The sequence below is a fragment of the Acomys minous genome (genome assembly GCF_964271855.1).
Source record: "Acomys minous genome assembly, chromosome: 4".
In the NCBI taxonomy this organism is placed as follows: Eukaryota; Metazoa; Chordata; class Mammalia; order Rodentia; family Muridae; genus Acomys; species Acomys minous.
In genome coordinates, this window is record NC_140486.1 from 68,664,887 (window position 1) to 68,691,219 (window position 26,333).

The 26,333-nt window shown below is 41.8% G+C and overlaps 1 protein-coding gene across 2 annotated transcripts in view; it reads right to left on the reverse strand.

The window, feature by feature from the left end:
- Positions 1-26,115, reverse strand: part of PSMA8 (proteasome 20S subunit alpha 8) — a 36,863-nt gene extending 10,748 nt beyond the window's left edge. Inside the window, exons 1-4 of one of the 2 annotated variants that reach the window (XM_084780444.1) lie at positions 25,984-26,115; positions 13,971-14,097; positions 8,893-9,017; positions 3,843-3,965 (exon numbers count right to left, since the gene is read on the reverse strand). In XM_084780444.1, coding sequence (XP_084636570.1) covers positions 3,843-3,965; positions 8,893-9,017; positions 13,971-14,097; positions 25,984-26,085 — 477 coding nt within the window. In that variant the 5' untranslated portion in view covers positions 26,086-26,115. Of the gene's footprint in view, positions 1-3,842; positions 3,966-8,892; positions 9,018-13,970; positions 14,098-25,698; positions 25,909-25,983 lie in introns of those variants that run through there. The other variant, XM_084780445.1, reaches the window with a different exon arrangement.
- Between the last annotated feature and the right edge of the window lie 218 nt (positions 26,116-26,333).

Below are 26,333 nucleotides of genomic sequence, written 5' to 3' on the forward strand. Positions count from 1 at the left end.
CTGTTGCCAGGTGAAAATTCCCAGTGGACACTGAGAGCAAGAACTGGCAGGGGACATGGAACTGGCCAGGCAAATTGGTGATGTACAGGCAGACAGAGCACAGACTTTCCGGCAGCAAGGGACACACCCAGAAGGACTCATAGCAAATGTAGATTTCGTACCCACTGTACACATCCTGGTCCTCTATTTAGATTATCAAGCTTTTGTCTCAAGCCTCTAGGGTTTGCTTGCTACCCATGGAAGGTGTGGTAGGTTTTGTACCCTATTACTTCAGATATGATATCGTAGCTCAAGCTTTTGCGATGCCTTTTCACTCACAATGGGTCTTTTATCATCCTGTATTTCTGGAGCGTCATAGATACCAGCTAAGGCACTGCTAGGTACAATAGATCTGAAGAGACCTTCTGAGGTAAAGAAATCTACCTCAACACAGGATTCCAGGGAGAGCCCAAGGTCTCACTGGGTCAGGCCTGAGATCAGACATGGTCACTGTCTGGATACCAGAGCTCATCGGCTAAGGAAGATGTAAAAAAAAAAAAAAATACTGTACCCATGACAGCATTAAGCCAGGGACATCTATGAACATCAGTTACCTCCTGGACCAGGGGTATGCAGATCATATTTTGGGATAAAGTATAAATTTATTCTTTACATATGATTTGGCTAATAACTTAAGACTTCTACACCGAGCAACTACTAAATAGGAAATATTTGATACACATCTACTTTTATCATATTATGTCATCCAGATAGAGTCTTCCATAATCCATCTAACATCGCACCACACGGGCTTGCCTTTCTCTAGCATCTAGAGTGTAACAGCTTTGTTCTAGGCCCTTCTACCTCCAGTGTCTAGAATGAGTCTTGGCAAATAGAACTTTTTTTTGTTCTTGTTGTTGAAGGAAGAAAGCGCATAGTATTGCAAACCTGGGTGTGTGAAGAGTCCCCTTGCACCTATATTCCCATGTAGATACTGTGGTATTTATATGAACCTCTTTATAGGCATTTTTATGAAAACTATTGCTACTTCCTTCCTTATCACCTATTTTTTGGATGAGGGTGGGGGAGGGATTTCAAAACTTACGAACATATAACAAACAATTAACAGTATATTCTTTATCCTTATACAGAACTATAACAATGAGATATGTATTGTGCTTTCCTCTACTCACACACACCCCACACACACTTTCAGTGTTATAAATACCACGTTTTACTTCTATGTAACTGAACATCTAACACATTAAGAATATTTCTAATTTTTTAACATTCATTTATATATTGTGTAGGCATGAGTATGTGGGGTGGGGTGGATGTCAGAGGCCAACTTGAAGGAGTTGGTTTTCTTCTGTCAGGTGGGTCTTGGGCATTTGACTCAGGTTATGAGACTTGGCAGCAAGCATCTTTACCTTCTGAGCCATTTTAACAGCCCTAGGAAGTCTTATTTGACTATATTAATACTTACCACACCCAGAAAAACATCACAGTATTATCTAACATAAGTCCACATATAAGTATCTCTGTCCAAAATGTCCTTTGAGTCTATTTTCCCATCCAGATTATTGTCAACAGTTATGGTTCATGTTTGCCCTTTTTGATTCCTTGCAATTAGAAATGTCTCCTTGCGTCCATTCCGTCCTTCAATAGCATGAACACACTCACATTCTGAATGTATTTGATTGTTCCTTATGAGATTCAGGTTAAACTCAGTGGTATGGATACCTCAAAAACAGCCCTTCCTACTGCATCAGTCAGGAGGCACATCTGTCACGTTAGCCACTGTGATGGCTATTTTTGTCAACTTGACTACATCCAGAATGAACTAAATCCCAAGTGGCCGAGTACACCTGTAAGGGATTTTTGTCTTTGTTTGTTCATTTGTTCATGTGTTTTTTGTTTCTCTTTTGTTTTTTGAGGAAGAGTTTCTCTGCATAGTCTTAGCTGTCCTGGAACTCACTTTGTAAACCTCTAAAGGTGTGTGCGACCATCACCCAGCAAGGGATTTTTCTTAATTAAATTACGTGAAGTAGGAAGAGCCACTTTTATCTGGGACACACCTTTTGGTGGCAGTCTGTGCAAAGGACATGGAAGAAGGAAGCTCTTGCTCTGCTGCTTGCTTGCATGAGCATCCCGCGCTGGCCTCGAGCTTACTACATAGCTGAGAAGGGGCCAGTACTTCCCATCTTCCTGCGATCTCTTCTGAGGCCAGGGTAAGTGCTGTGGGGAACCACACCCAGGGCTCCTTGCACACGAGGCAAATACTCTGCCATGTGAATCGCATCCTCAGCTATCAGTCAAACTCTTTGCTTAATCCAGATAATAAAGTATTGTTTACCCCATTACTTTCTTTGGCTTTTAGTACATGTAAAATAAGCTCAGTGTGAAATTACTTAGAGCCTGAATACTTAACTTTAATAATTGAGTTAAAATCACTTATGCTATATTCTGCAGTGTAGCCTTACTCTTTCACAGGGTAGTTTATGAAAACACACTGCGGAAACTTGGCCTGCATTTCACTTGAGCAAGCCACTAAGGAAGGTGGCAGTATTCTGAAACAAGTATAATGTATGCAGAAGAGCAATTCCACTTATTACATAAAGATTATTGCTATATATCAACACACAGTATGTATCTGAGTTTATGGCTATGCTGCTCAAGGACATGGAATTGGAGAGAGGGCTCAGTAGTTAAGAGCACACTCACATGGTGACCCACAACCGTTCCAGAGGATCTCCCTCCTTTTTCTGGCTTCTGAGAGCACTGAGCATGCATGTAGGGCATGTACAGACACACATGCAGATAAAACACTCATACACATAAAAATAAATGTGTATTTTTAAAAGAATAATTAACAAATTAAATATTTCACTATGGAAACCAGACTCAAAAAGACAAATATTCCACTGTCTGCCCACAAAGACATGAAAGTGGGATTGCTACGTAGAAGAGGTAAGAAACAAGGAGGGTAAAGAAGAGCAAACATCAATGGAGTCTAATGACAAGCATGAATAAAAATGTTAACTGAACTCAAGTTTCAATGTGGTTTTCATTCATCTGTTTGGGGTTTGTTTTATTTCTTTTCTGAGACAAGATATCACTCAGGTTAACCTGAAACTCACTATGTAGCCCTGGCTGCCCTTGAACTCCTACCAATTCTCTGGCCCCAGCTTCCTAAAAGCTGGGATCACAGGCGTGCACCACCGTGGCTGGGATCACAGGCGTGCCCCACCGTGGCTGGGGTCACAGGCGTGCACCACCGTGGCTGGGATCACAGGCGTGCACCACCGTGGCTGGGATCACAGGCGTGCACCACCGTGGCTGGGATCACAGGCGTGCACCACCGTGGCTGGGATCACAGGCGTGCACCACCGTGGCTGGGATCACAGGCGTGCACCACCGTGGCTGGGATCACAGGAGTACACCACCATGGCTGGGATCACAGGAGTGCACCACCGTGGCTGGGATCACGGGCGTGCACCACCGTGGCTGGGATCACAGGAGAACACCACCGTGGCTGGGATCACGGGCGTGCACCACCGTGGCTGGGATCACGGGCGTGCACCACCGTGGCTGGGATCACGGGAGTGCACCACCGTGGCTGGGATCACAGGCGTGCACCACCGTGGCTGGCTTAAGCCAAGGCCTTTGGCTATCCCAAGCCATCATTTCGAAGAGCTAAATGACTGCGACCTAAAGTCTGCGTCACCATCAATACTTTAATGCAACATAATTCTGTCATGTACCTGAAAGCAATAAAGCATTTGCATGTATTACAATTCTTGTAATACATTAATGCATTTAACTGTCAACTTCTATGAAAAATAAATAAACTCATTACTCACTTTCCACGCATGGTAAGTACCAGAGGGATCTGTCTGATACAGTCTTGGGATACCATCATCATCAAAGCCTACAATTAAGGCTGAAATACCAAAAGGTCTTCGTCCATTGCTCTGGGTATATTTCTAAAAAATAAAATTTATTTTTACTGTAACACTGTCTTAATTACTACTTGATTGCTGTCAAGAGATACTAAAGGACCCACCTCCAGTGCCTTCATGGGATGGGACATCTGCCGAGGCCTTTGCTCTAGCTTCCTGCCACCCCATCTCTTTAGAGTCCCCCTAATTGCGGGAAAGGCCAAGTGGCCTTCATCAGGCAAGAGAAAGAGACAGACCTGCTGCTTCACCTTGAGCTATGTAAACATGCCGCCGTCACAAAATGATCATTCCCAGAATAGGCCCTTTCCTCAGGAAGGGGCCTGTCATTTCAAGGAATGGCTGAACGTTTACTTCGAAGAACAGTTGAACAGTTACCTATTCCTCCCCTGAATACTTGGTTGTGGCTTTTTACTTGAAAAGAAAAGTGGGGGACCTCATCCCCCACTAGTCTTAGAACTAGGGGAGTGGACTAGGGTGAAAACGGGAGGGAGAGAAGAACGGGAGGATACAAGTGATGGGATAACAATTGAGATGTAATCTGAATAAATTAATTAAATTTAAAAAATGAAAAAAGAAGAAGAAGAAGAAGAAGAAGAAGAAGAAGAAGAAGAAGAAGAAGAAGAAGAAGAAGAAGAAGAAGAAATAATTAACCCTGCCTTCAGGGCCACAGCAGCTCTTGAGCTTGTTGCAGTCTTGGCTTGCTATTAGTCAGTTCCTCTATGTTGAATAAAGTCACTTTTTGGTGTACCTAGACTTTGATGGTTCTCTCCTTATTTGCATGTCCCTCAGACCTAGCAATACCATGCCAAGGCAAGTACTATACAAGAAGGCAGTTAATTGCAGGCTTGCTTGCAGTTTCAGAGGTTAGTCCATTAGCACCGTGGCAGGGAGCAGGGCAGCAGACAGGAGTGCTGCTCCAGACGTAGATAAAAGCTACATCCTGATCCAAGGTGGGGAGTGGGGGACAGACAAACAGAGTGACAGAGAGACAGACGCTAGTGTGGGCTTTTGAAACTTCAAATCCCACCCCCTGGTGACACACCTACTCCAACAAGGCCACACCTCTTAATTGTTATAATCCTTTCAAATAGTGCCAATCCTTGGTGACTAAGCATTCCAATATATGAGCCTATGGTGCCAGCCTTACTCAAAGCACCACAAACACTATCATATCAAATACAATTTTAGTAACTAAAGCATTGGCATCAAAATTATCTACTCTTCTGATTTTTTAAAGATAATTTTCAGAGAGGGGTGTGGTGGCACACACCCAAAATCCCAGCACTCAGGAGGCAGACGCAGGCAAGATCACTGTGAGTTCAAGGCCAGCCTGGTCTACAAAGTGAGTTCAGGACAGCCAAGGCTACACAGAGAAACCCTGTCTCAAAAAGCCAAAAATTTTTCTCAGTACTTTTAATTATAAATGTGTGTATCTCTTCATATGGGTATGTTGTACATGTGAGCACAGGGTCACAAGTTGTTAGGAGCTGTTAGTACCTACACTACCGTTCTCTGGAAGAACAGTAAGTGCTCTTAACACTGAGCCATATCAAGTACATTTCATTTTTCAGCCCACTCAGTATGTATGTGTGGTAGTTTGAATAAAAATGGCCTCCTTAGTCTCATATTTGAATGCTTAGTTATCAAGGAATGGCACTAGTTGAGAACATTTAGAAGGTGTCACCTTGTTAAAGGAAATGTGTCACTGGGGTGGGCCCTGGGGAATTCAAATGCTTAATCCGTGTTCTGTGTCTCTCTCTCCCTGCTGCCTGCTCATCTGGATGCAGAACTCTCAGCTCCCTCTCCAGCACCATGTCTGCCTGCGTGCTGCCATGCTTCCCACGATGATGACAACGGACTATGCCTCGGAAACTGTAAGGCAGGCCCAGGTAGATGTTTTTATTTTATCAGAGTTGAGATGGTCATGGACTCTCTTCATAGCAATACAAGCAGGCCAAGGCAGCATGCAGTCTCTCTGAGCCAGCAGAGGATGGGGCATTTGTTTTGCCTGTCAGAAAAGCTGAGGTCATAAGCTGCTCTTTGGAAGCACACCCTTGTTTACCCGGGGGACACTGTGTTACTGTCGGAGGCTACTCCCCCTTGATAACACTGCTGCCCAATGTTCTCTCTTCACTGTGCTCTGTCATCTCCTTCAGTGCCCAGAAAAGGGATCTTTTGTTTCTCTTGAAGAAAAGCACAGGTTTTCCCTACAGACAGTGTAACACTGAAACCAATTATATTTCTTATTACTGTTGTGACTGGGAACTTCCTGGATTTGTGCTCCAAGGAGTGGCATTCTCACTGAGACGGGTCATATGAAGAGGCAGCGCTGACAGACCTGAGGATGGAATGCGTAGGTAACTTTACTTAACGCTGGCTGGGTGTAGCTCTGTACAATTCAGTGGTTTGAGACCGCTTTTTACTGGCTTTCAGTCTTATCTACATATGGGACTTATTTTCTTATTTTTTCAAGCTTATTATATTTCATGTTTTATAAGTAAAGTTTGACTTTGAGTACAAACAACTAATCTATAAACATAAATACTTCTCTTAAAATGGTGGTTATGCTTAATCCCTCTATACTGTCTCATGTTCCAATGGCACCAAGGTATGAAGTAGACGCGGCTGCATATCATCTTAGAAGAAAGATCTTTTACTTTCATTCATTCAATCTTTTCATTTTAGTTAAAAGGCAATATAAACAAGTTAAATATGTAAGGTGCATGTTCTCTGGCCCAGAGGCTCAGGTCTCTCCAGTGACAATCTTATTGTCACAGACTTAGAACTGTCTTCCTACAGTCTAGTCACAAGGCGTTGGTTTCTCCAGCAGTGACCTTAAGAAGCACTCTTAAGAACCTTGTACACATACTGGTCTGTGTCTTGCTACTTGATAGATTCCTTTTTAAAACCAGGAAAATTGAAACAAAATACAGAAGTAACAATACAAAATTTTTGGAATTTCTTCTAAAATGAAGTAACAAGTTTTTAAAATCCCAAACAGAGTGATTTAATATGTTATTCATCTCAAAACTTTTGTGTTTGGATTTACAAAAAGGTCTATAAAAAATCCCCATGTAGCACCAGGGTATCTCTCCTGCCAGGGCAGCTAAAGGTGCAAGCCGACAAAGTGGGCGGCATCCAAGCACTCGTGCTCATGTACGGAAATGCAAGGAAAACAAACTGAATAGTTTCTTAAAGGCATAAGAGGGAGAAAAGCCAGGGTTCAATCTTAAAATTATAGCTTTTGCATATTACTCTTAACAAACTGCTTGTTAACCGAGGGATAGCTGAAGCAAACAGGAAAGCACACAGCACCACAGTGTGCTGACCACAAAGAAAACCAAATTATGCCTTTTGTAGAATAGCAAATGGAACTAGAAACAATTATATTAAGTGAATTATGCCAGAGACAAAATTATATATTCATTCTCTCCTCTCTCTCTCTCCCCCTCTTGTTCCTGTATTTTATATAGACACATAAAATCATATGTGTACAAATGACATGAAAGTACAGAGGAACAGAAGGGATTAGCAGGAGGAAAGGTGGGAAGAGGAAGGACAGGGGATACCACAGACATGGGAGAATTTGCTCAACATACAAGTATACTTACATGGATATCTTTAAATTCAGAAACAAATCTAAGAGGAAGTAGGCCTGGTGAGACGGCTCAGTGGGTAAAGGTGCTTGCTGCCAAGTCTGACCTGTGTTTTGTCACCAGGACCAACTCCTACAGACTGTCCTCCATGTGTACTGTGACATGTCACTACACCCAGAAAAGTGTTATTAAAAATATATATTTTTAGGGCACTGGAGAGATGGCTCAAAAGTTAAGAGGCCTGCCTGCTCTTCCAAAGGTCCTGAGTTCAATTCCCAGCAACCACAAGGTGGCTCACAACCATCTATAATCAGATCTGGTGCCCTCTTCTGGCATTTAGATGTAATGCAGACAGAGCACTGCATACTTAATAAATCTTTTTAAAAACTTTAAAAAAATTTTTTAAGGTAAACAATAATTGACACAAATCTGTACAGCAGGCACCCTGTTTAAGGAGGTTAGGTGATAAAAACAACAACAACAACAAACCCCAATGTTTCTGTTGAAGGACAGTTTGTACAAGTAGAAATAAAATGGTAAACCAATGTGAGAAAATTCAACCTCAGTAACTGTAAAACACAAATTAAGTAACTACTACATTATTACACAACACTCATTTACAAAAAGAAAAAAGAAAAATGAAAAACTCAGCATTGCTGAGTCCTCTGGGATAGCTGGCTGCAAAATAAAAGTGGGTTCACTCTTTCTAGACAGCAGTTTGGCACATATAATAAAAGCCTTAACATCAATCATAACCTCCAATCTAGTAACCCATTATTTCAAACCTAACTTAATAATACAATTTTAAAAAGAAAAATAAGCCATGAGCAAAGAAGACTAATGTTGTTGGGGTAGCAGAGAGAAGGAGAATAAGAAAGAGACTCAAGTGATACCCATTTTCAAATTACCATCAGAGATGGTTACAGTTTCTAACATTACAGTTGCCCGAGGGGGAGAGTCTGTGCCACATACACGGTGCACACATGGCAAGTGAAAACCAGCCCGTAGGCCACTGCTACTCTCGGCATTCAATGATACATCTATGATCAGATGTATTTTGGTTTGCAGGTGAAACAATGGATATTATTTTGGAAAACTTTAACGAATGACATTTTTATTGTGTCTCCACAAGTGTGAAAATTTCCCTTGAAATCTGACTTTCTCTATAGCTGATTTTTATTTCTGGTGATTAATGCACCCCACTTCACTGAATAAGTGCCTGAGTAATTCTGAGAACAAATAAGGAACTTAGCACATTCAGTAGACTAAATGCATGGTGCTCCTGCAGTGCTTCCAGATGGGACCAACGACAGCGGAGGAGAGAACGCTGAAGAGCGGTGTTGAGAGTCGCTCACCTGCTTTAACGTTGCTATGAAGCGGGTGATGTACTCCACAGTGACCGGGTCCTCCACCGTGAGCCTGTGGCTCTGGCACTCCACCCGGGCCCTGTTGATCACCACTCTAGCGTCGGCTGTGAGGCCTGTAAGAACAGTCAGAACTTAAAAGTCTATACAGTTTTTCAAAATATGTTTTCCCTGTCAAAAGGTTTTACTTTACTTTTCTTATAGCATCCTTTCTCCTGTAGCCATCCTTCATGAAGAAACTAGAAAAGTCCATGTGTCTTAATAGTGATTTGTTTCCTCTCCAAGACTTAATTTCACATGTTCCTGTTTCATTTGTAAAGGAAATAGCAAATGGTTTGGTTTAGACACTATTAGTAAGCTGGATTTTTTCCGTTGCTATATACACTTGGATCAGCTTCATGCCTTCAAAATAGGAGCCCAGGCAGAAAGCAGAGCTGTCTGAATATGCCCCTGGTTCAAATCACCCTGACACAGGTAGAGTGTGATTAAAGGAAAAAAAACTAAGTCTCTGTACAGAAGTGTCCTCAAAGCAAGGATGAGCAAGAGATGGACGAGCTTACCCCTGGGTTCGAGTTCTATGGAGCTAGAAAAGTTCGGATAAGCTCCTTGAGAATACGTCCTCTCCCCACTGTGACCATGACCCACAACTAGGGAAACACGAGCATCCCAATACTTAAGAGTGGGGTCTGGGGAGATGGCCAAATCAGCTTTGACTTCAGTGTTAGGGTCACACCAAATCCTTGCACTAGATTTAACACTGTGTGACTTCTCACGGTTGTGGTGTCTGCCTCCTGGAGCTCCAGCAGCTGGGCCAAGGCAGACTCCTTCCTACTCCCCGGCGCCCTTTGCTGCTCCTGGCTCTCTAGCACCCCTGATTCCTAGTGGTCTTCCTTTCTCTTTTGTGGAGGAAGTCATTTAAACTACTCTTTTCACTCCTGGGGTCACACAGAGACAGCTTCTAATCTGCCATCTCACTCCAGATACCATTGCAACTCAGCGTGTCTAACAAGTCTTCGTAGAGTCTGTAGGGCATTTGTGATTATGGTACCTGTGATCAGGGATTACTTCCATTTCTCCCTTTACAGTTGGGATGTGGTTTCTTTCTTTTCCTTGACTAATTACTCTGGATTGAACACACATTACTATATTGAACAGCAGTGACAAAGCAGGTGTCCTTGTCTGTTCCTGACTGCAAAGGTGAGGTTTGCATCACCTGTGCAAAATGCATCAGCTGTGAGTTTTTTCACATATAGCTTAATTTGTGGTGTTTCTTTTTAACCTAGGAAGAGTACCGAATGACACAAACGCATTCTGTGTGTGATTGATGTCATCAGTTCTCCCGTCACTGCTCACTCCTGGGAGTGTGGGAGGGGTCACATTGTCAGACACCTGGAAGCTCTGTGTCTTATGAGCGACCAGGTAATCGGTGTGCTTCAAGGACTGTTGTCGGCACATAAGCGCACGCATAGTCTCTTAAATCCTTTGTATTTCTGTGCAGGTGGAACTCCTGCCTCCATTTCTCATTTTAATCAGGAAAGCAATAGTTTTACTTGGTTGATATACCTAGTTTTTAAATTTTCTTCACCTTTTCAAAATCACTTTTTGTCTTAGTTGTCTATTATCTTTCTGTTCTGTTTATCTCAGGTGTGATGGTGGCTTTGAAGTTCTTCTGTTCCATGCTTTCAGGGCAGAGTTGCTGCTGACAAAAAGATTCCTTAAGAGCCGGGTGTGGTTGCACACACCTTTAATCCCAGCACTCAGGGAGGCAGAGTCAGGCGGATTGCTGTTTGAGGCCAGCCTGGCCTATAAATTGAGTCTAGGACAGGCAAAGCTAAACAGAGAAATCCTATCTTAAAAAACCAAAACCAAAAAAAAAGAAAGAAAAAGAAAAGATACCTTAAGTGTTTACTTCACTTTCCTCTTAGCACTCTTTTTAACTACATCCCATAAATTTTGATGCCATTGGTGCTCATTTTTATTTCTCTCAAGATGTTTACTAATTTCACCTAAGGTGGCTATTTATTTACTTTTATTCATGGCAATTTAGAAATACATTGTTTAGTTGATATACATTTGTACATTTTACGTTTGCCTTCAGCTATTGATTTATTTCATTCCTTTTTAAGCAGAAACGGTGCTAAATACAATTTCAATCTTTTAGATTTGTCAAGAATCGCTTTGTGACAATTACAAGGCATAGTAGGATAAAGGTTCTTCTTTGTCAAATGAGCATTTTAAGTGTCAATATAAAATCCCCATTTAAAAAACACAATTAAAAACTAAGCAAAGGGAGCTGGAGAGATAGCTCAGTGGTTAAGAGAACTATCTGCTCTTCCAAAGGACCCAGGTTCAATTCCCAGCAACCACATGGCAGCTGGGAACTGTGTGTAATTTCAGTTCCAACCAACCAATGCACATAAAATAAAGTTAAATAAATCGTTTTTAAAAACTAAGCAAGCTGTTAACAAGGGTGGTGCGTTCATACACTACACCCCTACTGGACATCACAGGCACATGTAAAGCAATGTATGTAAGGCTGCTGAAATCTCAGCAGTTTTGTATTGACGTATGCAAATGGTCTTAAAGATGGCATCAGTGAGGGAAACTGGGAAAATGCAAAAGACTTCTCTGTGTTTCTTCAAACCTTTTTGTGACTCTTTATTTAGAAGACTTATAAAATACTCCAGGACAGGAAATGGTTCAGCTGCAAAGTACCTGCAGCCTAAGCACCAGGATCTGAGTTAGCTCCCCTGCACCCATAAAGAAGCCAGGCACAGGCTGTCATCTCTGTACCCAGCGCTGGAGGAAGCAGAACCCAGCTGAGCCCCAGAGCCTGGTTGTTCTGGAACTCACTAGGTAGACCAGGCTGTCCTGGAGCACAGAGATGTCCCTGCTTCCTGGTGCTGGTAAAACATATGGTAGAAAAGCAACAAAGGAAGATATTTAACATCAACATGTAGCTTCCACATGCATGCAAAGACATGTACATGTACAACCCAGGCACGCCCCCACACAGCTCTATGTACACCCCGCCCTCACCCACACCCACACCCAGTTTCTGGGATGAGGATAGCTCAATGGTCAGGTGTGGGCCTGGCCTAGGGCTTCTTGAAACTTTTCCCCTTTTTACCAGGGAAACTTTTACATGACCCAGATGTACAGATATATAAAACAAGTACATAAACCAAACATTTTCTGACAATAAGTTCTTGGTATAAATATGTGTATCATTAAAAGAAAGCAAATTTGCATACTACTGAAACAGCTTTTTTGTTTATTTTCACACAATTAAATTTTGGCTAAATAATTGATACAGTCAGCCACTGAGGGACTTCAGCCTTTTTCCTAGTTGATGAATACTTTGATTTTATAACCCTCAATGCTGAGAATGCAACTTCACATAAATAATAGAACAAAATGACAGACAGATAGATATATATATTTGAGACAGGGTTTCTCTGTGTAGCCTTGGCTGTCCTGGACTCACTTTGTAGACCAGGCTGGCCTCGAACTCACAAAGATCCACCTGCCTCTGCCTCCTGAGTGCTGGGATTAAAGGCGTGCATTACCATGCCTGGTTCGACAGACATATATTTAAATTTCAGAAATAACTGGAAATTCTGTAGTATCTTAGTATTCTATTGCTAGAAAGAGACACCATGACCATGGCAACTCTTGTAAAAGAGTATTTACACTGGGGGCTTACTTACAGGTTCAGAGGTCTGGTCACTTGTTATCATGAAGTCTAGCAGCATGCAGGCAGACAGGTGCTGGAGCAGTAGCTGAGCGTTTAGATCCCAGGCAGCAGGAAGAGAGAGGCCCCTGAGGCCACCCCCAGTGACACATTTCTTCCAACAAAGCCATACCTCCTAATCCTCAGGTAGTACCACTCCCTGATGACCAAGTATTCAACTATATGAGCCAATTGGGGCTATTCTTACCTAAACCACCAAATGTATAAACCAAATTCATTGAATGGTTTTTTGTTTTTTGTTTTTAAGGAACTCAAGTCAACATTTCAAACAACTTTTAATATAATTTTTATTTTATATCTTATATATATTTATATGTAATAAATATATATATTTTAATATAATTCAATGGTACACTGATTTGATATATTTTGAGGAATGGTAGTAAACAATATTGCCTTTGTTTCCCATAAAGAAGCCATAATGCTACCACAGAGGAAGATGCTTTGCAAATAGGTAAAAAACACTGCAACTCTTTATATACTTTATATACATGCATGTACATGTATGTGTGTGTGTGTGCACTTGTGTGTGTGTGTGAGCTCAGGTGCTTCAAGGATAAATGGTGGCATGCACAGTGCAAAATGCACATGTTCACATGTGGTGCATTCACAGCCAAGTCTGCAGAGTTGCTCCATGCATCAAAGGTGAGCACTTCCAAAGGCAGCTAGCTGATTTATATGTTAAATTTTGAATTTTTGGTTGTGCATTCTGAAACCTTTTAGTATTGTCACTTTTTCCCAACCTCACTTTTAGTTGGGTTACAACCCACAGTTTAAGAAGTTGAGGCAGCATGGCTGTAGCGTAGCACACACAGGTCTATCCCTCCCTTCACGCCTCTCAAACTGGGGTTGCAGAGATGACTCATTAATTAAGAGGGCAGCCTCCTCCTGCACAGCTCCAAGGTCAGTTACCTGCATCCATGGTCAGGCAGCTCACAACTCCAGCTGCAGGGTACCTGACACCCTCTTCTGGCCTCTGCAGGCACCTGCAATGCCCACACACGTACACATACACTATACATATAAATAAATAGAATCTTTTAAATTCTATAAATGATAAGTTCTATAAACTATAAGTAAGGAGAAATCCATCTTTAACATTTATGCTTTATCATCAAAGGTCATTGTTTTTTAAAAAATCAGTTCATAGAGCTGTGGCCTTTTAAATATATAGGTGACAATTTATATTTAAGAAGAAATAGGGCATAACTACATATGATGTGTAAATGAAATAAAACTATGGCAATGGGACAATTGTGTTACCCCGCTCTACCACAGTAAAATACCATATATACCACTGGGAATCTGTCCATACCTGCAAAAGCCATGCAGACATGGTCATCAAGGGCACAAATTTTCCTTACAGTTCTTTCGTCTTGAAGCTTGGCCACTGACTTTTTTTCTACTCCAAGCACAACTATATTAGTTCCTCGAATTCCAACCTGCAAAGACATTTTTAAAAAGTAAATTTATAGTTAAAACTGGCTAATTATTCTAACACATGACAAATAGTAAAAGATTTCTCTTAAACAATTAATAAAACAAAAAAGGGGTCATCTAGGAAATGGGATGTGCAGGTACTGGCTGACTGGATGCCTAGTCCCCAGTTTCAAGGCCAGTAGGACAAATAGGTAGAAATTACAAAGAAAATACAATCAGTGGTGCATGAAAATGATACTTAAATACATCACAACTTTGGGGAGCATGAAAGAAGATGCTGGTAATCCAAGCATATTCCTTTTTGCGGAAGAAGCAGTGTGGATAAGGTAGGCTAGAAGGCAGGGGCCGGGAGATGCTCTTTGGGTGAGCATGTCGCTACGTGAGAACGAAGACACCACCACATAAAATGCCTGGCGTTGTCCATGAGTGTCTAACGCCCCCGGCGGACTGCTGCCTTGCCGGCCAGCCTAGGTGAAGTGGTGGGTGTCTAATTCAGAGGACACCATTTGCAATTCAGATTTCTCCCAGGACCACTTGGTTGCTGGGGTTTGGACTCAGGGTGTCAGGCTTGGCAGCAAGAACCTTTACCTGCGGAATCATCCTGCAGGCCTGCTCGCTGCCTCTTGAACGTAGATACAATGAGCCCAACTGCCTCAAGCTCCTGCCACTGTGACCTTCCCACCCGGATGGACTATACCTTTGAATCGGGAGCAAATAAGGATACTCTGACTTCTTTTCCTGTTTGCTTCCTCTATTTCATCCTCTTATCTTACCACACTAAGTCTTGAAGTAGGGTACTGACTTATACTAGATAAGTTAGTCTTGCTCCTGATTTGAATCATCCCCACTTAATATGCTTCTGGCTCCAGATTTGCCACAAATATGTGCCCTCTATTGCTAGTCTCTTTAGGGCTTTTATTGCAAAAAGATAGATTTTTGTCAAAAGCTTTTTCTGTATCTGCCAAAAAACAATCATGTGATTTTTGTGCTTGAGTCTTTTTTTTTTTTTTTTTTTTTTTTTTGCTCAATTTGTACTTATTCTTTGAGGACTTCAAATAAAGTATTTTGATCATCACCTCTCCTACAACTCCTCCAAGACCCAGCTTCCCTACCCACCCAGTTTTGTGTCTTCTGTTTTTAATCCAGTTGAGTCCAGTTTGCTCATATGCTCTTGGGTGTCTAATCACCCCCACCGCAAAGCAGTGTTGACCTATCAGGGCCCACATCCTTAAAGAAAGCCCACTCTACCTTTCCCAGAAGCTACCAATGGCCAATCACCACTTAGCTAGGCATGGGATTTTGTGCTCGCCTCCCCTCTCCATGCTAGGATTTTGTATGGCTTGAGCTTACATAGGTTTTGTGCATGCTGCCATAACCACTGTTGAGTTCATATGTATAACTTCCTTACTTCCATGAAACATTGTTTATTTGAAGTCGTCAAACACCTCTGGCTCTTACAATCTTCCCCCCACCTCTTCTACAATGGTTGCTAAGCCTTGGGAAGGTGATATAGAAGTCCTATTTGGGGCTGAGCACTCCAGTATCTAATTCTCTACCCCTTGGCCAGTTGTGGGTTTCTTTGTTAATCACTATGAACTACCAAAAAAAGCTTTGCCTTTTGGTGCTGAAAGATGCATTAATCTCTGGATAAAACAATAAAAGCCACTAGGAGTTTGTTTTTAATAATATGTTCATTTAACAAACTAACAGCAGCAGGTTCTCCCATAGGATCTCTGACCTAACTAGTTACAGATTCTTGGCCCAGATAACAGTGCCATCTATAGGCTTCATCTTGTGGAGCAGGCAGTAAATTCAATCAGAATACAGCTGGTTACTCCCATGACACTTGTGCCACTATTGCATTAGTAAGCATGTCTTAACAGGCTGGTTAGCTCACAGTTCACAGTGAATGTGCCCCAAATCATCTGACTCAGAAGCTAAGCAGAGTCATTCCCGGTTAGTACTTGGATAGGAGTACATTTATTGCTTTGTTCATGTGAACCATCCCAGAACCTCCTGAGTAAGTCAATGTGATTATGATGACTAAACTTCTGACATATTCTTGAATAGTCTGCAAGTATTTTATAAAGATATTTTGTACCTATCTTTATCAGAGAGATTGATCTCTAATTTTCCTTTGTGAGATCTCTTTATCTTATTTAGTATCAGAATAATATTGGCTTTGTAAATAGAGTTTGGAAGCATTCCTTTCTTTTATAATTTATGGAACAGTCTGAGAAACAATGACGTTAATTTGTCTTTAATGGTTTAGAATTCAGCAATGAATAGAGATCTAGGCCTCAACTATTTCTTAGTTAAGAGAATTTTCATTACTAATTCAATCTGGTTTCATTATAGATCTGGTTAACTAACACACACATACACACACACACACACACACACACACACACACACACACACACACACACGCACGCACCACACCATCATGACTTAATTTTGGTAAGTCATATACAACTACATTTAGGATTTCCTAATTTAATAGAATATTAAGTCACTAATAATTAAGTCACTGAATTCCACTGGCATGTCTTTTTTAATTTGGACATTTGCACACAAATATTTACTGTATTTTGAACATATTCTCCATACCTCATCCCATTCTATGAATTGAGTGAGGAAGGCTCCCCAATGGCTTGGGTATTTGAACACCAAGTCTCCAGTGGGTAGCGCTCTCTGGGGAGGTTTAGAAGGCGCACCCTTGCTGGGGAAGCTCGACACTGGAGGTCAGCTTTGAGAGTTTGTAGCCTGGCTCCACATCTAGTCCAGCCTCCCTGCTTCATGCTTATGGTTTAAAGATCTGTACTCTCAGATCCTGCTCCCATGCCTGCCGTTTGCTGGTTTCCCCCTACCTTGATGGACTCTTACTTTTCTGGAACTGTAAGCTAAAATAAACACTTTCCTCCATAACTTGCCTTGGACATAGTATTTTATAAATCAACAGAAAAGTAAATAATACACTCTGTTTCTTCACTAAAAAACAAAACAAAACTGAGGCAAAGTCTCATGGTGTCCATGCTGGGTCGTGGCTGAGGACAATCTTAGCTTTAATCTTCTTGTTTGTGTCTTTCCGCTGCGGTATTTAGACCACTAATATTGACTTATTATTGAAATGTGCTAATTCCAGAGTCATATTTTCTCAATGTTTTGGGTGTTTCCTTATTACTTGCTTTTGTTGTATTCTTGTGTGGTTTAGTCTTTCCTTTAGCCTCATAGATATATTTCATTTTTAAGTAAAAAGGATTCCATCAAGAACCCCATTTGGAGCTAGTATAACAGTCATAAATTCCTTTAGCCTTTTTTTTTCTTTCTCCTTTATTCATGACCAATAGCTTTGCTGCATATTGTAGTATTGTAGTCTGGGTTGGTAACTTGTCTTTCAGAACTTGAAATATATCATTCTAAGAACTCATGGTCTTTAAAGTTTCTGTTAAAAAATTTGGTATTGTGATAGGTTTGCTTTTGTATGTGACTTGGTATTTCCCTCTTGCAGTTTCCAAATATTCTTTTTTCTTTTATATATTAATTTGATTATAATATGAAGTGGGGAGGTTGTCTCATGTTTTTAGTGTCCCATAGTGTTGTCGTTTGAATGAAAATGGCCCTCATAGGCACACAGGGAGTGGCATTATTTGAAAGGATTAGGCCATGCTGTTGGATTGGTGTGGCTTTGTTGGAGGAAGTGTGTTCCTGAGGGTGGGTTCTGAGGTTTCAGAAGCTCAAGCCAGGCCCAGCGGCATGCACTCTTCCACCCCGCCCCCTCTCTTCCTGCTGATCAAGACACAGAATTCTCAGCTCCCTCTCCAGCACCATGTCTGCTTGTGCACTGCCATGCTTCCCACCATGACAATGATGGACTAAACCTCTGAACTTCTAAGTTAAGAGTTGCTGTGCTCACAGCGTCCCTTCACAGAAACCCTACGACAGACGCTGCTACGAGGGACGGGGTATTGCTCTGATAGGCCTGAGCATGTTTTTGCCTGGAGAAATATGGAACATTTTGGGACTTTGGAATAGAAAAGTGATTGGACATGTTGTTTGTTTGTTAGTTTTGTTTTGTTCTGAGACAGAGTTTCTCTGTGTAATAGCCCTGGCTGTCCTCTGGGTTCCAATGCCATCTATTAGCTTCTAAGAGCACTGAACACAGACATACATAAGCAAAGTACCCATACACTTAAAAATAAAGTATTTAAAAATATGGTGGGTGCTACGAACTAAACCCAGATTCTCTGCAAGAAGAGTCAAGTTGTACTCTGATCACATCACACAAGTGCCACAGTACACATGCACATGTGAGTGCACACACACCAAGTAAACAAATAAATAACTGTACTCACATGTACAAACACACACTTAGATACACAAATAAACACATAATAAAAAATAAAATATTTTAAAATGTAAAAAAATCTTAAGCCCCAATACAAACTATCTAAACAATATTAAAAAATGAATGTATTAACATTAAAGTACTTTTCAAGTGGTCAAAAATATGTTTAGAAGCCAGGTCGTGGTGGCACATGCCTTTAATCCCAGCACTTGGGAGGCAGAGAGGCAAGCAGATCTCTGTGAATTCAAGGCCAGGCTGGTCTACAGAGTCCAGGTCAGCCAGGGCTCTGCTAGACAGAGAAACCTTGTCTCAACAAAACAAAATGAACAAACAAACAAAATATATATTTAGAGCGTGGTACACATGCCTTTAATCCCAGAACTCAGAGCAAGTCCACGACAGGCAAGGCTATACAAAGAAAACCCTGTCTCAAAAAAACCAAAAAAAAAAAAAAAAAAAAAAAAAAAGGAAAAAATTTGTAACTTTATTTGGCTAAAAAACAAATAACAAAAAATAAAAATAAATAAAACTGGATGTGGTGACACATTCATAGAACCTCAGCACTTGAGAGGTGGAAGAAACAAGGTCAGATGTTCAAGGTCATCCTTGGCTACATAATGAACTAGAAGTCTGTTTGGGTTACATGATATTGTCTCAAAAAACTAAAAAGGACCAAAAAAATTTTTAAAAAAAAGAAGAAGAAAGAAAGACAAATATTTAAGGTAGCTGAAAATCTAAAAAAAGCAATAAGTAGACCTAATAGTTAAGAAGAAAACAATAAAATTGATAGCAATATCAAGAGTTTAAAAAAGAAGAGAAATCTAAGAAAAAATCAAAAGAAATTTATAGAAATGTAAAAAAAAAAAAAAAAGCATTTAAAAATTTTAACTCTCATCAACTGGGCATCCCAGCACTCTGGAAGCAGAGTCAGGCAGATCTCTGCTGAGGCCAGCCTGGTCTACAGAGTGAGTTACAAAGACAGTCAAGTCAGGACTGCACAGAGACATTCTGTCTTGAAAAACAAAAAGCAAAACAAAACAAATGTAACTATAAACTAATACATTTTATAAATAAGAATATTGTGGGTGTGGTGACACATGCCTATAATCCCAGCACTCAGGGACAGAAACCCTGTCTTGAAAAACAAACAAACAAACAAGATAAAGATTTTAATTGCTTATGCTGACACAAGGAAAGACAAAAACACTCATCCTCACAATAAACATGGCATAGTATAATTTATGCTATAAAACATATAAAAAGCTGATGAAGATACAAGCGTCAGAGTGGGAGGAAGTGTTTGCAAACCACATCTGGAAATGGACTAGTACCTAAGACATATAAAGAATGTTCAAATTTAACAGTTAAAAAAAGATACATCTCACCAAAGATGACACACCAATGGCAAATAAAGCAAATGCGTTGATATTAATGCTTAATGTAATTGGTCAGTTAAGACTGCTGCGGATCTCCTCTTCCCCGGGGGATGATGGCCACCAGCCCTCTGAGGCAAGAGGAGCAGAAGACAAGCTGCAGGGCCTGGAAGGCTGGAAGTTCCTCGGAGATCAAACACTCCAGGAGCCACTTCAGGAGCCAGTTCAACTTTACTCAGGCAGAACAAAGGCTGTACGTCCTTGGGGAGTGGGTGGGTGGTTGGGTTCCAGGACAGGTGTTCATAATTGGCTGGAACCAGGCACTTTTAGGATGCTCATTTTGCAGTTGGCAGCATGCTCTATCATATGAACGGGAACACAGTACTTCATTATCCTATAGGCGCAGGGAGGGGCAGCCAGCGGGGAGCTGTGTCAAGGGCCATATTTCAAATGTGGCTAGGAGTATCATTGTCTAAAGACACTCTCCAGACAGAGAGCCGGAGGCCCTGCTGGGGAGAGGGAGTCCTGCACCTAGCACTGAGCTCAGAGTGGCTACACAGACCGAGAGGACCGCACCCTCAAACAGCAGGGTTCTTCCAACAGTGAAGTACTGCTACACACTTAGCAGCAAAACAGTAAAACCACCAAATGCTGGCTAGAATACAGAGAAATTGGATTGCCTATATATACATTGCTAGTCCGAATGTAAAATGACATAGGTACTCTGTGAAACCATCTGGAATCTTCTTAGACTCACCCATGTGATTACCTTATAAACCAGAAATTACATACTTGGGGATTTATATCAGAAAAACAAAAATCGACACTCACACAAAGATGAGTAAGAATACCCAGAATGCCCTCCCTCACAGCACCTGCAGAGCCCACACGGGACAAGTGCTCATCAGCAGGAGAGCTGGGCAGTGGCTCTCAACCAGGGACACTAGTGGTAAAACAGCAACACATGGAAAGCCAGGATGGCTCGCAAGCTGCACACTGTATGACATCGTTTATGTAACCCTTTCCTGTTTTGGAACATCTTCCTGTGTAGCCTCCTGTTCCTCCTGTGCCGGCCCCTCGAGCAGTGACACAGCACTATGTCCCTGGGTACATAGCGTTAGAGCGTGGGCACAGCTGGGCCACTACCTAGTAAGTAAGAAAGACAAGACTAGACTGTGCGTTAGGGGAGGGGCAGGGACTAAGACAGTGGTTACATGAGGCATCTTTGTGAAACTGGAAGTGTTCAGTTCCATAACTGTGCAAGTGTGAATATACAGGAGCAATAAAATTTCATATAAACTTATATACATAGTGGCACCAATCTATGATCCCAGCACTAGGAAGGTAAAGGCAAGATAATCGTAATTTCAAGGTCATCTTCAGCTACATAGAAAGTTCAAGGGCAGTTTGGGATCCTGAGTCTGTGCCTGGAGATGGGGATGGGTGGAGCGGAGCAGGACAATGATGATGATGATGATGAAGAGCTCTTTTGCTAGAGGACACAGCTTAGTGACTGGGAACAGGTATACTCTCTCAGTTTGACCCACAGTTAACACACGACATGCGCATGCGCAGACACACATACACACATGCCCCACCATCACCACCACCAACAAACCCAGCCGCTCCACTGTACAGAGGGGGAAGTTGATGTAAAGATGAAAAGGGTGTGGGATGTGCTTCACTGGTAGAGCATGCCCTCGACTGAAGGAAAAAAGAAAAAAATGATAAAATGTTTATAACTGTTGAAAATGGGCAATGAGCATACAGAATATTGTATGACCTTTTATATTTTGTACATTGAAAATATTACAAAAGAAAAATTTGAAAATACACTTACATAAACCTCAAATTTATCTACAGGCTTTTCCTTGCCAATATATTAAAGTTCTCTTAAGTAAAATCTTAAAAGATGACTCCACTTACTAATCCCAAATTTTTGCTTTTCATACTTCTAAAAGCCCAGTGTTATCCCCAGAACCCTAGTTACTATTCTTGCTCCCTGTCCACTGGAGTCTCAGCAAGGTAGGTTCCGCAGAATTCAAGGCTCAGCTCCAGGTATTCTATCTGGCTCCCACCTGCAGAACCAACATCAGGAAGCTGAGGCAGAAGGATGCTACAAGCTTCAGACCAGACTAGGCCACAGACTCCTTTCAAACAGAAGTATTTGTTTAACCCAACTTTCAACAGAGGATTTAAGAATAGGAAAGAAAGAATATACTTCAAAATTGCTATGATCTCCAGCCAAGAGCAATCTTGCCAGCTTTAAATATGTATACTGGTTGGGGGCTGGAGAGATGGCTCAGAGGTTAAGAGCACTGTATGTTCTTCCAAAGGTCCTGAGTTCAATTCCCAGCAACCACATGGTGGCTCACAACCATTTATAATGTGATCTGATGCCCTCTTCTGGCCTGTAGATGTACAAGCAGGCAGAGCACTGTATAGGTAATAAATAAAAAAATAAATATGTATACTGGTTGTATACTAGATTTTGTTTCTTGATACAGGCCTGGCTATGGAGCCTAGGCTGGCCTCGAACTCACAATCCTCCCACTCACTGCCACCATCCTTTGTACTGTATTTTGAACAGCTCCTCCTCCGAGTTCTGCAACACAGGCCTCTGTGTGGGGCCAAGCACAGCATGGCAAACGGGCTCCACTAGATGAGCTGCAGAAAGCAAGAGAGGGCAAGCAAAGATGAGCAAGAGGACTCATCTCTACGTTAGTTAATATCCAGCATGGCATCCCATCCCTTCTATTTCACTCGTTAAAGTAAACCATTACATCCTTCATCCAAGACGCCATCAAGCACAGCATGAGCACTAGAAGGTGAGAAACAGAGGCAATTTCAGAATGACCTCAATCTCACCAAGTTGGCTATAGTCTCACTCAAAATCCATGTTCACCCTCTTCAAGAAAACTGCAGCTGAACTCAGAAACGGAGGCACCACCTTGCATTTCCCTGGCCATCACGAAAGAGACAATCATGAACCATTTCTCTGGAATCTGCTTTTGTTTCCATTTTTGTTCCAACCCTAGCAAACACTAGCAGCAGCATTTTTTTCCAGCGACAGCTTTTATTGATACTATTATCGCAGATGTGCAACTGGTTTTTAAGATGCTAGTTATGATTTCATGCAATCCCGATGCTCATGTAGCCAGAGAACTCTGGAAAGGATGCAGGAAGGAAAGAGGAAGGGAAGAAGGGAAGGAGGAGCGGGAGGGAGGGAGGGAGGGAGAGAGGAAGAACGGAGGAAGGGATGTGTCTCATCACCCTTCTCTTACTTCCTAATTTGTATAGATAGGAGCAGTTTCTCACTAAGCGAACTAGGGCAGCAGAAACCCAGGACATCAGGATCCAAGAACTGTAACATTTGCCCTGCGCATAACATCTGCCCTTTGTTCTGAAGCAGACAGGCATCATCTCCATGGAAACAAACCTTCACCAGCATCTTGGGCCGCATATCCCATCAGCTTCCCAAGAGAAGAAAAGTTCCCACTGTCTCTAGGTGGATTTGCAGGCCTGAGTCCCACAGCCAAGAGCAGAGTGGATACGTATGGTCTGTTTTGAGAAGAAAATGGCAATAACCTAAAAAGGTGACAACAGGCACACCAAAAGCCTTTCAGGGTCCTTCAAGAGTAAGCATATTCTCACTGTAATAGTGAGTGTGCCTGTAATCCCAGCCCTCGGGAGGCAGAGACAGGCCAATCGCTGTGAGTGTGAGGCCAGCCTGGTCTACAAAGTGAGTCCAGGGCAGCTAAGGCTACAGAGAAACCCTGTCTCAAAAAAACAACAAAAACAACAAAAAACCCCATGTGGCACCACTCTGCCTTTTATCTGAACACAGGTTCTGAAGGCTGACCTTCAGTCCCCATGCTTGCCCAGCAATCATTTTACCATTGAGCCATTTCTCAGCCTCAGATGGAAATTCTTAAAGCACAAGGAGGGACTGGGAATACTGCTCAGGAGGAGAGACATGCATAGCACAGGTATGGCCCTGGGGTGATTTCCAACAGAAGACACAAACCAACAGTGAAGAAAAATCAAATGCAGGCGGCTGTGACGTACGCCTTTAATCCCAGCACTAGGGGGCAGAGGCAGGGGAATCTCTTGGTCTATGGAGGGAGTTCCAGGGAAGCCAGGGTTACACAGAGAAACCTTGTCTTGAAAACAGGAGAAAGAAAAAAGCAAAAAGAAAATGTTTTTCCTTATTCCCTGTACAGAGGCAGAAGCATTTATTAGTGATATCAAGAATCTACCCCTTAACTGAAAAAGTAGATGGTGACTAAGAAAGACTGCAAGTCTGACTGCAGAGCTGAGATTTGATAAGCTAAAATACACAGCCCCAGCCCCAGGAAGAGTCTGGGGTCAGGGAAAGGTTAAGACGAGGAGTGGAAATAAATCTTAACTTTTTACGATAATGCTGTGATTCACCCATTCTCCTAAGACTGTGGCACTTTTCCAAAATGCTGTTCAAACATATTTTGCCTTTATAGAAAAGGAAACTGAACCAACAAGAAGCCAGCCTTCTGACTCCATTTTGCGCTGTCAGGTAATTACCAAGCAGGAGCAGCACCTGTGCTCTCCAATTATGGCCCATATGATTTTTATATTACTAAGAGATATAATGTCTGCACAGTGGTCAAAGCTGGTCAGCCAGGCTTGCTTGTAACTTATCATAGCTAGAGTTTATAGACATAATATTTAACAGCCTATTTTAATAAACAAATGCAGCATAACTTTATTCTGTGTAAAAGCTCATAGCACCCTCAAGGAAACACAATGAATAACTTCATAAAAAGATGCAAATTATAATTTCTGAACCCTGAGGTAAGAGCCTCATCCTTCCAATGTATCTTTAACAATGCCCACTATAGGTGTTTTATATCCTTACCCTTTTACAGCTCATTACAAAGGAACCATCAATCAGTTCTACAGCATTCTTAAAACATTTTAAATGAGCCGACGTGGCTTCTTATTACACCCCCATCTTCTCCCATTACTCCCTTTATTTTAGGCTCTAAAACTTGGGCATTATTTTCTAACCATATGCTACACACTATGCTGGGGACTATATAACGTTTTGTTTTTATCAAAATGGTACCCTTTTGGTTTAAACAACACCACACTTTGCTTAAACTTACAATTCTAACATAGCTTAACTAGTGGGCTCAGTTAAGTGAAAAATACTTTTAAATTATCTTCTCTGTAATTATTTTCATCATTCCACATTTGATAGATTTATTAGATTTATAGTAACAGTGAATTGACTTCTTTCTATAGCAAGTTGGCATAGAAATGCAAGTAGACACTTGTAGACTGAGATGTTCAGTGTATTTTCATAGCTAGTCTCAATTTCCAAAACACATAAACATACTCATGAAATTTGAGAGGTTTTTTTAAAAAAAATCATATCCTGTATTCATAGACTAGGGCGCAGAAGCCTGGGGGCGTTAGATCTTTCAGTGTGGCACTTTTGTCCTTTAAATATTTCATAAATTACTATGATTATTGAATGCAGTTAAAATTTAGCAACAGTATAATAGCTGCCCTGAGTATTTAAAAGTTTTAAGGAAATGTGGATTCGTAAGTCTCATGAAATTTCCAGTATTACTTAAACACACACACACACACACACACACACACACACACACACACACACACACACACACCACACTGCAGTACAAAAGTGAGAATTCTTGGGGATCGGGACCTGTGAAACGGTGCCAACTTCTGAGGATGAAATTTGAGACAATTACTTTTAATGAAGCCATTTGGATTAGCATTTCTAACTGTGGGGTGGGGACTGCCCGGGCTTCAATTCTTATCATTATTAAACAATAGCTTCGAGAATGAAAGAACTATTAAACTATTAACCTTACCATGGGTCAGTGGATTCCCGAGGGCCACGAGCACTGTGGTAGAAAGACCTTAGGTGTTTCATCAGTTACCTCAAACACGCGACATACTTTTACAATGTCTGTAACGGTTGTTAAACAACGGCAGGTGCTGAAGAGAAAAGGCTGAACTCTTTACCAGCCATACTCTGTAACCTCCACCCACCGCCACCCTGAAGCCCAGTCTCTAGTAAAGGAAGTAGCTCTCACAGCAGGGGCAGCGCTTTGGGGGCCTGGGCTGGAGCAGCTGCAGCCTGGGGAGCAGCTTACCGCAGTTGAGCCTTTCTTCACTGCTTCCTGGGCATACTCCACTTGGAAAAGGTGTCCATCCGGGGAGAAGACGGTGATTGCCCTGTCGTACCGAGAAGCCATCACGAAGGCCTTTGAGGTTCTACCACGCCTCAGAAGCTGCCTCGGGTGAAGCTGGAGACCCCAGGCCTCCGCGAGCGAACGGCCGGAAGTGATCACTCATGAACTCCAACCGCCTCCGGAAGTCCTGGAGGGTCTGAGGGCCTTTGGCTGTCTCCTGCTTGCCTGGCCTGAGGGATAGGAAAAATGGACCTACCTATGTGCTCGTCAACGAGGCCATCCTGGAGTACAGAGTGAGTTCCAGGGTAGCC